Raw genomic sequence first — 14,531 nt, forward strand, 5'->3', positions numbered from 1 at the left:
GAAGGCACTGGTTAATACCACCATAAGGCACGAGAGATTTGTTTATACTAGCAGACAGGCTCTGAAGAAAATTGAGAATATATGGTACAGATGGTTAGAGTCTCCATTCTATCCTGTGTCATCTAGTATAGTTGCTATATTTACTTAAATGTATGGCTCCCGCAGTTCTTATAATACGTATCTGAGTCCATGTAATAAACCCTGCATGTGTAACATACTTATGTATCATACGATGTATGATCCTCAATGAATATAGCACATTTATTATTATTATGCTTTATTGTAATCTTGTAAATTCCGTCATTTAATTCTGATATGTATGCAATTGTTTTTCTTTTCTTTTTGTTGTTTGGTATGTTTATATCTTAAAAAATTTCAATAAAAATACTGGATTTAAAAAAAAAAGCACTTGCTTTAAGTCATCATATACAGTAGAAAGCCACCACAAACTCATGAGACATTTATATGTGTTCCTGGCTGACCCTCCAGGTGACTACATACACCAGAGTATTTTTCTTAAGTCGAGGAGAGGCATTTAGGGCCCCATACCCACAGGCATTGCATCTGCATCAAAAACTCATTGTGACAACTCATAAATGCAGTGCGATTGACATGAATTTCACATGCGGTATATTCGTTGTTGATATACTGTGGATGCGTTTACAATCATTTCTGAAGGCATCCAAAATGCAATGCTTTTCCCATTCATTTCAATTACCTATTAGTTTCAAAGGGCTTTCAATTTGTGTGCTATAGCTAGAAACCCCATTGATATAAAGGACTTGTCCTCTTCAACTGTAGTGCTTCTCCCCCCCCACCCCGTTGTGGATGGAAGTTCAGGGTCACCCCAGGTCAGAGACACCCTTTTTTTGTACTAAAGACACCGTCGCCCAATAATTCTTTATCCTTTTTCCTTCCGCAGTGGAACGCACATGCATTCCACTGACAGGAAGTTCGGCATTTGGAACACTTTGGGCTTGCGCCCCCGGGCGACAGCACCGCCCACACCACCCTCGTTACGGCTCTGCCTGCCACTCCACTGCCAGTTATGGATTATAGGTGCAGTAAAAAGTACAGCTTAGTTTTATCATTAAAGGTGCTGAAATGTCTATGCAGCAGAAACAACATTAGCGATGTTACTTATATGAAATCATAACAGATAATAGAGAAAATGTAATGTCATGGGGGGTCTTAAAAAACCATCACCTAAAGATGGTCCATGTTTATATGCATTACATACTTCTTTTATTTATAAGCAATATTTTTTATTTATTTTCACTGTAATAAAAAAAATATATCAGACAATAGATAACAAATCGGAGTCATGTACAGAATTATGCATAGGGACATCAGAGTCATGAAAAGACCCTAATAAATAAATTTCTTGGGTTAGACAGTCAGTGGAATTATATTACACTTGGGTAAAGTGTCTTCTCTAAAGTAAGCACTGCATGAGTTAATCCACTTTACGAAAACATGACTTGTACAGTTAATATCATACATCAGTCATAGGTCTCTCACACTTTAAATATGACATATTAGCATAGTAGCAAATTATATGTACATTTATAACGTTTGTCCTAAACTTTACAATAATTCCATGGCATGCCCTGCCCACATGCTTGGATTTGTAGTTCCACATCAGGAGACAGAACATATTTAGACTTGTGGTTTTTAAATTGCTAGATTAAGGTTATATTATCTCAAGTACAACATCAGGCTCTCTTTTTTGATAAGATTGCAATGTAATGCAAACAGAGCTGCAAATTACATCAATGGCAAACAACTGATATTAACTGTACAAGCCATGTTTTCGTGAACAAGATTAACTCATGTAGTGCTTACTTTAGATAAGACCCCTTACCCAAGTGTAATATAATCCCACTGACTGACCCAATAAATGTTTTTTATTAGGGATTTTTCATGACTGATATACCTGTGCAAATTGTAGTAATGTAATTGGGTACAGGTGTGGGGGGAGCGTATATGCAAAGGGATTAGTGTGTGGGATAAGGGGATGTGGGAGAAATAGAAGTGTTTTTTCAGGAGAAATGCAAGTTTTTACTGATATTTCTGCATTGACATGGCATATAAAACAGCTGTCATTCCACAGTAATCATCCGTCATTCCACATGTAAAACATGACCAAGTACCTTAGCAATAAATGTGTATTAGATATATTTAAGAAGTATAAGATTTTTAAAAATATACATAAAATTTCAATTTACTATCATAGAAGCCTATTGGCATTCCTTTTAGCAGACTGAAGCTGTAATTCCTTTTAGTACCTCCCTTACGAGACAAATACAGTATACATGTGGGTGTTTAAATCTAAAACTACAACTCCCAATAAACTTTGCTTCTCAGGCCCCAAGGAGGTATGTCCTCTTCAGCCTGTGTAGCTGAGAGACACTAGGACTGGACTGAATATGTGTCAGGCAGCGCTGAGGACAGCCCTGGCCCGATGACACGTCACCTGTGCGGAAGTGAGAATGGTCTATAGAGTGTCCATAAGGAAAGGGAAAGCAGGTAAGTCAGAGGTACTGGGGGAGAGCAGGCAGTGGATAAGGTGGGACAGAGTGATATAATCTACTGACAGGAGAGATAGTATGGAGTATAGTAGTATGGAGGGAGCCTTTACTCTCAGTTCTCATAGGACAGAAAAGCAGATATCATTACTGTGTATCACAGACTAGCATAATGAGAGCTATAGATGTTTGTTTGGTGCAGAGAATGTAGGGTCTATAGAGAGGTCTATAATGGTATCAATTAACAGCTAAGGTTTTAAAATACAAAATAGTGCAACATCAGCATGATAAATAAATATAGAAGAGCAGTTTAAGAAGATTATTGTGGAGTCTAGTTAGTTTACTTTTTTTTAATCTTATATACAATAAGAATGTGTTGCATCATAAGTGTATTGGAGAAATGTACAGTTTATGGGTCTACTAGGTTTAGGGTACAATAGTGATTTTTAGACTTTAGTTGAACATTTATTGTGTGATTAGTTATGTCAGGCAACTTGTTAATGTGACATCAATGCATGTTTTAGTTTTTTTACTTCTAAATATTGTCTATTAGTTTAGCTACTTTTTAGTCGAAAATAATATTATTGAACATGTGGGTTTGCAGTAGAAATACGAAGTGAAAAAAGATTGTCATTTTATACAGTTTCAAAGGACTTGAATTCCTGATGATACTGTTAGGTGAAAGGTTAATCTTATCACCTTGTCACTAGCTAAAAAGGTAAATTAAGGCAGGCAGGTGAGCAGCCAGAAAGTATGCAAAACAGACCAGGGACATTATTATTATTAATTTTTATTATTATTAATTTTTATTTATAGGGCGCCACTAGGTATCCGTAGCGCCGTACAGGGACAAACAAAGTTACAATACAAAGGTGAGACAGCACGATACAGTAAACAAAACGCACAGTAACTCCGTGAGCTCAATGCACAGCTAGAGGGGCGGGGGAGGGGAGAGGGGAAGGTCCCGCATATGGCGGAGCCCAAGAGGGCACGGAAGGCAGGAAAACCCCCAGAGTGGAGAGGAGGGAGCAAGAGGGAACGGGGAGGAGGAGGGCAAGGTAGCTGGAGAGCAGAGTTAAAAGTGGTGAAGACAGGAGGAGAGATGACCCTTCTCAAGGAGCGTACAATCTAAGGCAGGCCTGTCCAACCTGCGGCCCTCCAGGTGTTGTGAAACTACAAGCCCCAGCATGCTTTGCCAGTAGACAACCTGTTAATAGCTGGAAGGGCATGCTGGGACTTGTAGTTTCACAACATCTGGAGGGCCGCAGGTTGGACAGGCCTGATCTAAGGGGTGGGGTAGACAGACAGAGAGACACGAGGGAGGGAGAGAAGGAGGATAAGGGAAGGGGAAGAGGCAGAAGATCTGGTAGGGAGTTAAGTGGGAGACTGGAAGGCTTTAAGAAAAAGGTGGGTTTTTAGAGCCCGTTTGAAACTGGACAGATTAGGGCAGGTTCTGATAGAGGGAGGGAGTTTGTTCCAGTGAAGGGGGGCAGCGCGGGCGAAGTCTTGGATACGCGCATGGGAGGAGGTGATCAGGGGAGAAGAGAGACGACGGTCATTGGCTGATCGGAGAGGGCGGGAAGGAGCATGAATAGAGAGGAGGGTGGAGATGTAGGGTGCAGTGGAGTTGGTGAGGGCCTTGTATGTAAGAGTGAGAAGCTTGAAGAGGATTCTGTAGGGGAAGGGGAGCCAGTGAAGGGATAGGTAGAGGGGGGAAACATATAATGCCTACTGTTAGTGAGCTGTAACCAGGGAAGGTTTGAAACCATATTATACATTAGAGCCACCACTCTTCAATGTCATTTATAAGGGCATACTGTTATTTGTTACTCGATACCTGCAATATACCATTAATGTGAATAACAAGATTGGCGGTTAGGAGAAGGAAAATAAAAGTAAAGTGTAAAATTTGAACCATTTATTGTTACGATGTCAACCACCTACAATTAATTAAAAAATACAAGGCTAAAACAGCTACTGTAAGACATTTCTTCATATATTCATCAGGAATGAATATATGAGTTTTGAGACTCTCCCTAGAGAATTCATGAACTGTCTGCTGTGTTACAGGATTGTGAAATTATCCGTATATATGTTTGCCACCATACTCATTAAGTATTGTTAATGGCATATATAACTAACTGTGCTGTATACACTCAGATTGATTTATTTTTCATACTACTATTAACATTTATATAACACCATAATAGTAAGCAGTGCTTTGTAGAGAATAATGATGAAGAGGGAAGTGCTGATAAAATTAGTAGAGAATGTTTAATCACATCAGCCCCTGCCCCAATGGAGCTTACAGTCTAAATTATTTACCACACTAACATCAACCTATCAGTATATTTTTAGAGTGTAGAAGATAATCGAAGAAAAATCTGGGAGAATGTACAAACTCCACATATAGAACGCCCTGGTTGAAATATTATACAGACTCCAGTGCAGTTGGAGGACAGTGATAACCACTGTGTGTCACAAACGCCGAGTCTGTCCCAGATACAGCAATCTGAACAGCTGGCTATGACTGGCGTCACCTTAGTCACTTAGTCACAATGAATACACCTTTTTTGCCACCACGAAGGATGTATTATGGTGTCCTTACGTTCACCAGAACCACTTATTAATGTTTCACACTTAAATCATATGCACATATAGCATGAGCCTCCCTGGGCTTCGTAAGTTCACAAAGAATCACGGAGAACACGCTAGATTAAATTGATTTAATCTGAGAAATGTTTCCAAGGCTTATATCCCGGGCCTGGCTAGTTTCAAAAGATTAATGACACTTGCATAAGTTCAAACTCATGTCATCTAGCAAAGCACACGTTGAGATTACATTACAAGCTTACATAAAATATTCACATGGTCATACATGAATTAACAGAAAATAACATATTTATTGTGGGTTTAATCAGCCTTCAATGCTTATGAAAAGTCCAACAACATATGTGTGTTTCAAAACAGTATTACAAACAACTCCTTTTAGAATTACTATTAACGTTCCTGTTTTTTGTCTCCAAGTACCCATCTGATCCTCAGAAATTACCCTTTTGTGTACCTCCCCTGATTCAGATTGCTTATGACTTTGGGTTTTCTTTTCCTATGATCCTCCAACAATATACTTTAGTCCCCTAACGCGGCCATCATTGCTACAGGTGTCACCTTATCCATCACCATTACAGCAGAGGTGAAATTACATGTCTTTTCTCACCGATTTTAGAAACCGTGTAAGGTGCATGTTGGAAACATTTATAAGAACTGTCACTGAGGGGTTTAGAGATGTGTAGTATTTTTTCACCGGTTGTTCATCAATTTTGTGCCTAAATTGCTTTACAACTTTCTTATTTAAATGTCCCCGTTGTAATTTTGAGATCCCTATCAAATGGTGGCGCTATATAAATAGATAATGGTGAATGTGTAAATGGTATTATGTGTAAATACATATAACTATCACAAGGATATACAGATGTTTGTCAGGATTACATCAGTATTCTGGAGACTTGTAACAATTGTCTTTTTCTCTCTGCAGAGCAACTATAGTATCTGCTCAAGTTGGGGTAAAGCAATGGTCGAGCACATCATTGCCAGGGATCCACTAGCGGCGGATTTGAAATGCAGCCTCTTCGTGTCTGCCTTAAAGAGCTACAAAAGAGACTCTGTATTAAGGCCGTTTCCTGCCTTCTATGCCAGTGAGCAGTATAAAGATTTTGATGCCTTGGTGGGTAAATGTACTGTAAACACTGTCGGGGGCTATGATTGCCTGCAAAACATGGACCTCCTCAATTTATTATTTACATTTATAAAAATATGTACGGAAAGGCTTTCTGCACAATCTGTGACAGTGCCTGCTACAATTAGCACTTAAGCAGTTCATTTATAGCACCACTGTTATCCTTTCCAGATAAACCTTCACCTATATGTGTGTGCTAATAACTCCTACATGCCACCTCTATCAGACATTTGTCCAGAGGAAAGGGGAGGGAGAGTGCAGAAGGAGCGTTCTCATGGCTGCATGCTGTGTGGCTCCCACAGGAAAGTCTTTTCTGAAAATAGATCATAAAAATAGACTTTTATTCATTTACTTTCCTGCAAACAGCACAAAGAGGTTAACATATCTTTAGTGAAAATATATCTGTTTTTTATGTGATCTCAGTCTACTTGAGACGTTCAAAGCCTCAGTATTATTGTGTGATCACTTAAAATATATATACTTCCCAACATTTTAAAATCAGGAAACAAAAGGACGTTCCGTTCTGCATAATCCGTGCCCATATCCACCCAAACGTTTTGGAATATGCTGGCGCTTTAATAAGTGTTAATGATAATAAGCCACACTCACAGCCTCATGAGGCCATGTCCCTTTCAGAGTCTGATAATCAGAACAGTCCCACCAGAATAGTGGCGCTTGGTGGTGTGAAGTACATGTGAATATAACATATGTCATTTATTGTATGTTCCATTCCATAGCTAGGCTGTTATGTTTTTCTTAGATTGCAGACACAAACACCTTGCCCAGTCTGCAGGAAATCATCCAAAACAAGTCAGAAATAGATGAAAAAATCTTTGATCTGCTGAGATGGATTTTATCAGACAAACTTTTCACCATCAAATGCCTTAAGAAGGAGAAGGTAAGACTCTTAATGAATGTGAATGTCTCTAACAAGAGCTGCAGAAGTCCTGAATGGCTGATCACATTGCGCTGTTATATATAGTAGCTATTTCAGTGGCTTCATACATAAGTGAGGAATCACTTTTTTTTGTTCAACAGAAATAAATTACAGCTAATTTATGACATATTATTTTCAGGATCTTTTCGGAACGGAATACTTAAGGTGAAGTTGTGATCATGGGGAAGGGGGATCTTCTCTTGTATGGAGCAGACCTGGCTTTAAGCCTATTAAATGACTCAAACAGTAATCCTCTCTGCCTGAAGTCGCTGATAAGAGAGAATAATAGCTTACACTCAGCTTCACAACTAACATGCAGTGGCAAATATCTCAAGTTCTGTTAAGGTGTGCAAAGTTTTGCATACTGGTAAATCTTACAAGATGCACACTTTTATTGTACAGTGCAGCGCCTATAATGCTAAAACTGGTGTTATAGCTTGGGGGGTATTGTAAATTGGTGTGACATTAATAAAGATTGACACACTTTTACCTTTTTGCTAAGCGACAATACAGTACGTAATTCACAGCCTGATTTAAGCTTGTGGAATACAGAGTACTTTGTTTACCCTGTACTTCCTGTGGTGATCAAAGAAGGATTGCGCTCTTTTTTTGTAATTATTATTCCAAGTAGCATTATATATTTATTTATAACACACTGTTTACTATTGGCCTATGGACAGAATCGGTTGGGTTTCCATGTTGGTCTCTATGGCCACCGAGATTGCGGTGTTCAAATTGACAATGAAGGAATGAATCTGTTCTGTCTGTTACCAGTATTTTGTATGGAGTTGCTTACTCTAATAAGTCCTAACCTGACCAGCAGGGAATACCATGTGTGTACTAACCATATTGGCAACTTACCCCAGCCTTGAGTTAAGGCTGCCCCTCCCTTGCTGTTTTAGTTTGAGGATTTCCAAGCCTTGCCAGGCTCTCCCAGTCTTGCTCTGCCCACTCCTGACTTCCTGTTTGAAATAGAATACTGCGAGAAGCTGAGCGCCCAGTTCCAGGAAACACGTGGCCAGAGGGATGTGATGTACGCCTTGCACGGAAGTCGCCTAGAGAACTTCCACTCCATCCTGCACAACGGCTTGCATTGCCACCTGAACAAGGTGCGATATGGTAACATCCATGATACATAAAGCACGACATATGGTAACACCTACAAAGCATGCGTAACACATGACATGATTCAGGTTGTGTATTTCAGATATGCTACATGTTCTGTAGGGTACTTGTCACAGTTTACAGACACATTACATGTTGTGAGAGCCTCTTACTACAATGGCAGGATATATAAGGAGGAATTGAGAGCGGGGAAGGGGAAAGGCAGTGTGATTAGAGGCACTCCTATGGTACTCTAAAATATAACTTTTATTCAGTACGTTTAAAATTGGAAAGGGATGGAGCGAAATATTACATAAAGATAAAAATAAGTGACAAAGTGATTTAAAAGCAATTAAATTGCTATGTCCCACCATATCCTCATCAGTATAACATCATCATATACATAGATATATAGTTATATAGTGATGGTAAGTAATATGTGCACATCAGCTACAATGAAGGAACTGATTCTGTCTTGCTGTGCACCTCGGTAAATACCGAGTGTATGCCCGTAATAAAGAATTGCAACAAGGAGTAGTTATTAATAATATTAGAATATATAAGCTATATCTGTTTAACAATCTTATGGGATTATGACCCATACATAAAGTTCCTACTGAAGAGTATTATAGCTTCCTCAAGGCAACATTATGGTGTATCTAAGGGAACGATAGTATGGACATCGGCATAGTAGGCAAATATACGCTATTCCCACGCAGGTGTCCTTATTAGACAACCATGGGTTATGTTAGTTAGTACAAAACAGACTATGGTGTATGCGGCTGCAACAACGGCAACGAGAGGATCATAAGATGATTGTGACCCTATATGATAAACAGATATGCTGTGTTGTTACAAACATCTGATTAGTTTGCAACCATAAATTCTGGATTAAAAATCCAATAACTATTAGATAATGCTAAACAAACCGGGCTATATAAGGCTACAGCAGTTACAACAGATTTAGTAAAAGATTGTAGGAATCGCGGGGTTATGTGATAGTTCCCTTCCTAATATAATAACTGGGGAGCGATTCATAGCAAGAGCTGATAGCAAGGAGGGTTGGTGAGACGAGACGCTGACGCGCATTTCGCTCACTGGCTTTTTCAAGACTTGAAAAAGCCAGTGAGCGAAACGCTCTCGTCTCACCAACCCTCCTTGCTATCAGCTCTTGCTATGAATCGCTCCCCAGTTATTATATTAGGAAGGGAACTGGTGCGGTTTTTCCTTTGCTTTGTAGTTACAATGGCAGGATGTTGATTTGCACATTCAAAAATTTACTAAAACTGACAATGTGATTCAATGTTTGGCAGGGAGCTTACTCCATTTCTTGTGTATGTGCATAGTACTTTTTTTTTTTTTTTTAACATAATTCTAGGACCTAAGTAGTGAAAATGTTTGACCAGTTTGTGTTTTAATTGTTAGTAAAAGTTACAAAAAGTAATAGTAGAAAGATAGACAGGGGTTATGTAAGGGAGAAGGAGGGCCGAAAGGGCCAGAAATCAAGGGAGGGGAGGTGGGAGAGCAACGTAAAGTGAGACTGTAAGGACAAAGCCTCACAACGTGAAGAAAGAAGGCTCAAGGTTGAGAAGTCGCACATGGGTCGATAGTTGGAGGCATTGAGCAGGGATAGAGGATGACGAAGACTGGCTTTCTGCAAGCAGCCAAGTGGCCCATACTTGGTTAAAATATCTCCTCCATGGTCACAATATGCTAGATTTTTGTGCATAGAGAAGGAGGAGAGGAGTTTTTCCATTTTAAGGCAAAGAGGCATTTGGCTGCCGCTAAGATGTGCCTGGCCAGCTTCCTAGAATACCCATGGTGGGGTAGCACACCAAGAAAACTCAAGGGTCATTTGCTACTGAGGCCTCCAAGAGGCTATTCAGGAGTCTTTGGACTTTTTCCCAGAAGGGAGTGATAACAGGAGAGGCCCACCAAATATGTACCATAGTGCCCCCATGACCTCAGTCATGCCAACAGTCAGATGAAGAGCCGGGGAACATTCTATTAAGTCTCACTGGGGTATAGTAACAGCGGTAATTGATTTTGTAGGATGTTTCTTTAATCTTGGTTAGGAGAGAACTTTTGGAAATCCCCAGTCTCATGTCCTCCTAGAACTATTCATCCGGGGGAGGTCCCAAGTCCCCCTCCTATTCCGCTTCATAGTACTTTAGGGAGGGTAGAGCATAGTCAATTAAAATACCCTAGAATTTGGAAATCATGACCTTGCACAGAGGGGTGTCTACAGAGATTTTAATGTGGATAATCCATGAGGGATCACAAGGTTGAGTCAGGGGGGATACAGTTGAGGATATTTTCAGCTTTCAGGAGTGTAAGTCCAAGATCTTAACAGCAAATTAAGAGTTGAAAACAACTTGGCAACTGAAGGGCATTGGTTAGCAGGTCAGACAAATTTAAGTATTCAGACCCGAGTTCAAGCCAAGAGGCGAAGCCTGTGGGAGCATATGAAGCAACAATCTGAGAGAAATGGGAGGCCAGGCAATGAAGCTTGATATCTGGAAGGCCTCTTTCACCGCTAAAGTTATATTGTTATAATATGTTGGCTGAGAGCTTCGGTGGTCTATTATTCCAGATGAAGAGGGTTAGGTCTTTCTGGATGCCGTTCAGAGAGGATAATGGAAAAGCTAGCGGGAGGGTTTGAAAGAGGCTGAGGCATTTGGGGAGGATATTCATTTGGACTGCTATGATCCTGCCCAGCCAGGAGATAAGTCTGCTCTAGGTCGTCAGGTCAGTGAGCATTTTGGAATAGAGTCGGGGGAAGTTTTCTTGGAAGAGGAGATCGTAGCAAAATGTGATGAAGACCCCCAGATATTTAATCCTTTTAGACTGCTACTTATAATTAAACTTAGTCTTAAGTGTTTCAACATTCCGAGGAGCACATGAAGGAGCGCAGGACCTCCGATTTTGAGTTGTTGATCTTATAGCAGGAATGGTCACCGTATATCTGCAAGAATTTACTATTTATTATTGAATATTGTATTCAGCTAAGCCATAAACATCATAACCAACACTTTGATGCTCCATCTTTTGCAGACATCTTTGTTTGGAGAAGGCACGTACCTGACTAGTGACCTAAGTCTGGCTCTCCTTTATAGCCCCCATGGACATGGGTGGTCGCGTAGTATATTGGGCCCAGTGCTGAGCTGTGTAGCCGTGTGTGAGATGATAGATCACCCAGATGTAAAGTGCCAAGCCAAGAAAAAAGGTGAGAGACATTAGCTAGGTCTTTCCATTCTAGTTAAATAAATTAAAATATTGTACAGAAGTTAATCATTTTAAAAATGTTGATGTGATGGAGACACTCAGAAAATGTTTTTTTTCAGATTCTTTTGAAATCGATCGTAAACGAGCTAGAGCACGGAACAGTGAAGGTGGAGAGGTTCCACAGAAATACTTTGTGGTGACTAATAACCAGCTATTGCGAGTGAAATATCTCCTGGTATATTCTCAGGAGCAGCCTCAGAGAAGGTGAGTAGAGAGCAGCGATTGCCTGCTCTCATCTCTCTGCTGTTGCTTATTACCTCTGGAGGTCACTTATGAAGCGCACTTGATTGGCAGAACATACTGTGGTTTTGTACTCCTGCACTTAGATGGTCTGCACACTGCATATAAGGGTGCGCTCCTGCTTTCAGCAATGTAGAACGTGCCTAGGTGTGCAGAGTCCAGCCTCCTACCACTTTAGTATCAACCCTTTCATTCAGTAAAACTTGTCCATTTTTAGAATATTTCTCTGTTTAGACTACTGTATATTGTACATGAGATTGAGGGGACATTGCAACTGTTTTTTTCACATGTGGCACTTTTAGGGGGGCTGAAGCTTTTTATTACATTGCTTGGTGTGCACTTAGTGCTTCTTTGGCATTGTGTAAAACACATGAACAAAATGTGTCACATTAAAAGTATAGGTTGACTCAATCTCTCCCAGCCTAAAGTTTTTGCAGAATTCAGGTCCCTTTGTGGAAAGAAAATTGCAATGCGCCCTCTCGTATGGTAAAGAATGGATCATCTCCAGCCCTTCATGTGATTTCAATAATCTATCTCTACAAAGCTAGGTGGATTGGTGCTCTGTCCTTAGCAAACCACCCGCCCACCCCCTCGGCCTGTGCAGACTTCTGCTCCTCTGCAACTGCTGCCATATTTCTCCACAAACTCGTGCACTTTCTTTAAAGTATTGTTTTTGTTTAGTCATGCTTGTTTTTCTCACCTCTTCTGTTTCTCTCCTGCAGATCCAGACAGCCATCATGGTTCTCAAGCCATCGTTTTGCCATCTTGATGACCCTATACCTGCTTGTACTGATTCTCATAGGTTTAAGCAATTCTAAGACTTTTACACAGCATTGGAACAGGCTCCTGAGCTGGAGGCCTTGAATTTCTCTCCTCTACAACCTGCACCAGAAGCCTTAACCACATAGTTGTGCCACAACCATGCACTTTTTTGCTGTTTGTCTTGTCAAGTGTTAAGACATTCCAGCTGATGCAAAGACTAAATCCACCAGTGACTCTGCACAGTGCAAACATGATCTGGCGCCTGACAGCTGTGCGCAATTCTTTTTTTAATCACTATTCCAGCAAAAAAACAGACAATTCTAATCTAATGGACAAAAGCATCTAAACCGCCTCACCAACTTACTCACGAAGTAACGGCGTGGAGCTGCTGTGGAACCCACAGGTCAGGTCACATTTTTCCTGTGCAAACTCCACCTGTATATATGAGTGTTTTACCATTGGGCTGTATATAGGGGCCCTTAAAATATTTTGATATGGAGCCAACAAATGTCTAGGTATGCCCTTGACCATGGATAGGGTTTGATCCACATTCCGTGACCTTTTGGCGCCAGATTTACTTTATTAGTGGGGAATAAAAGGGATCACTTTGCACTGTGTATTTATCCTCGACAAAGGATCCAGTTGGTTCCAAAATGTTGGATTAAAATGATCTTTTGTTACTACAAAGAAGCCCTCTGGAGTTTTGTTATATTTAGTTCTATCTTTGGTATATGTATATATAATTTTTGTGTGTATGTGCGCACACGCACAGACGCGCGCTGGTGAATCAATGATATTTTTACAGTTCTTTCACCTTTTGTTTCCATTAACTTTTGTCTTGTTTTCTTTCTTCGTGTACTCGGATTTCTACGGTTTGTACAGATTATTATAAAAAACTTAGAGACACATATAAATAAAGAATTGTGTATATTCATAAGAAATAATTCCTTATACATGGCCGTGCTTGTCAGCTCCATCACTATAACTTCTGGAGGTCAGAAACTTTCAGCAGCTGATTACAAAGATAAAAAATTAATTTCGTTATTTACCATCTTCTCATTTCCAAAGCACCCTGGGAAACCTCTGCTTGTGAATGCAGTACAGAGACCAGACATCACCTCTTCTTGGCTCCCATTGTCTGAGCTTAAAAGCTTCTTAATAGGGCAGCACAGCTTCTTGCTGGTCCTGTATGTCTCTGCAGGTGTGCTGTACTTCTACTGTCAACTCATAGAATTTCTTAGGGTCTTACATTAGCCATTAAGGAGCAATGGAAACATGGTACTGTGATTTATGTGTAATTTCCATGGCAGCATATTTTTTTGTCTGACAGAACAATTTTATTAAGTGCGTATTTCCTGTTTTCGTAGACGTGAGTCCTATAGCCCTGGAGATGCAAACATTTTTCACATCGTCAATTCCTATGTTTTTTCAATTTTTTGGAGCGCGTTTGCGAGCAAAAAGCCTTAAACTCATATTTTTTTACAATAGAAAAGTATTGACAGCCACAAAAAATCCAATTGTATTGTAAAACCCAGTGAAATTATTGTGCCTTATTGCTCATGTAAAGGTTCTAAATTTTCTTAAAATACATTTTGTACCTCAGACGTTAGTGAAAAGGTTTACACATCATTATCAAGGTCAGAATATTTTACAGAGCATCAAATAAGCAACACCATAAAAATAGAACATTATAAAATGGGTTTTAGATGAAATTAAGCACATAGAAAAATTGGATTATCCCATTGTAATGCCCCTTAAAATATAATAATAGCACCGTGGGGATCAGACAGTTGCAGTCTGGTGAATTGGACAGGCAGGTCGTGGGCACACAAACATCACATCCATATGTGCTTGTTGAACATCTCATTCCAAAACCAATAATATGGATTTGGTCCCCCTCAGTTGCTATAATAGCCTCCACTCTTCTGGGAGGCTGCCC

The 14,531-nt window shown here is 40.0% G+C and overlaps 1 protein-coding gene across 2 annotated transcripts; it reads left to right on the forward strand.

Moving 5' to 3' along the window:
- The first annotated feature begins 2,455 nt into the window (after positions 1–2,455).
- PARP16 (poly(ADP-ribose) polymerase family member 16) lies at positions 2,456–13,282 on the forward strand. 2 transcript variants are annotated; one of them, XM_075207627.1, is made up of 7 exons: positions 2,456–2,529; positions 6,064–6,252; positions 7,025–7,162; positions 8,104–8,310; positions 11,360–11,531; positions 11,650–11,794; positions 12,553–13,282. In XM_075207627.1, the coding sequence occupies exons 2-7, from the start codon at positions 6,100–6,102 to the stop codon at positions 12,692–12,694; spliced, it is 957 nt and encodes a 318-aa protein (XP_075063728.1). In that variant the 5' UTR covers positions 2,456–2,529; positions 6,064–6,099; the 3' UTR covers positions 12,695–13,282. The 2 variants fall into 2 exon arrangements, with proteins under 2 accessions (XP_075063728.1, XP_075063729.1); XM_075207628.1 differs by lacking the exon at positions 2,456–2,529 and adding an exon at positions 2,548–2,569.
- Positions 13,283–14,531: the final 1,249 nt, after the last annotated feature.

The sequence above is a fragment of the Mixophyes fleayi genome, chromosome 4 (assembly GCF_038048845.1).
Source record: "Mixophyes fleayi isolate aMixFle1 chromosome 4, aMixFle1.hap1, whole genome shotgun sequence".
Lineage (NCBI taxonomy): Eukaryota > Metazoa > Chordata > Amphibia > Anura > Limnodynastidae > Mixophyes > Mixophyes fleayi.

Coding starts and splice junctions, on each gene's coding strand:
- PARP16 (XM_075207627.1), top strand. CDS start 6,100: ATGGTCGAGCACATCATTGCCAGGGATCCACTAGCGGCGGATTTGAAA. Junction 7,163..8,103: donor AATGCCTTAAGAAGGAGAAG/GTAAGACTCTTA, acceptor TTGCTGTTTTAG/TTTGAGGATTTCCAAGCCTT. Junction 11,532..11,649: donor GTGCCAAGCCAAGAAAAAAG/GTGAGAGACATT, acceptor GTTTTTTTTCAG/ATTCTTTTGAAATCGATCGT.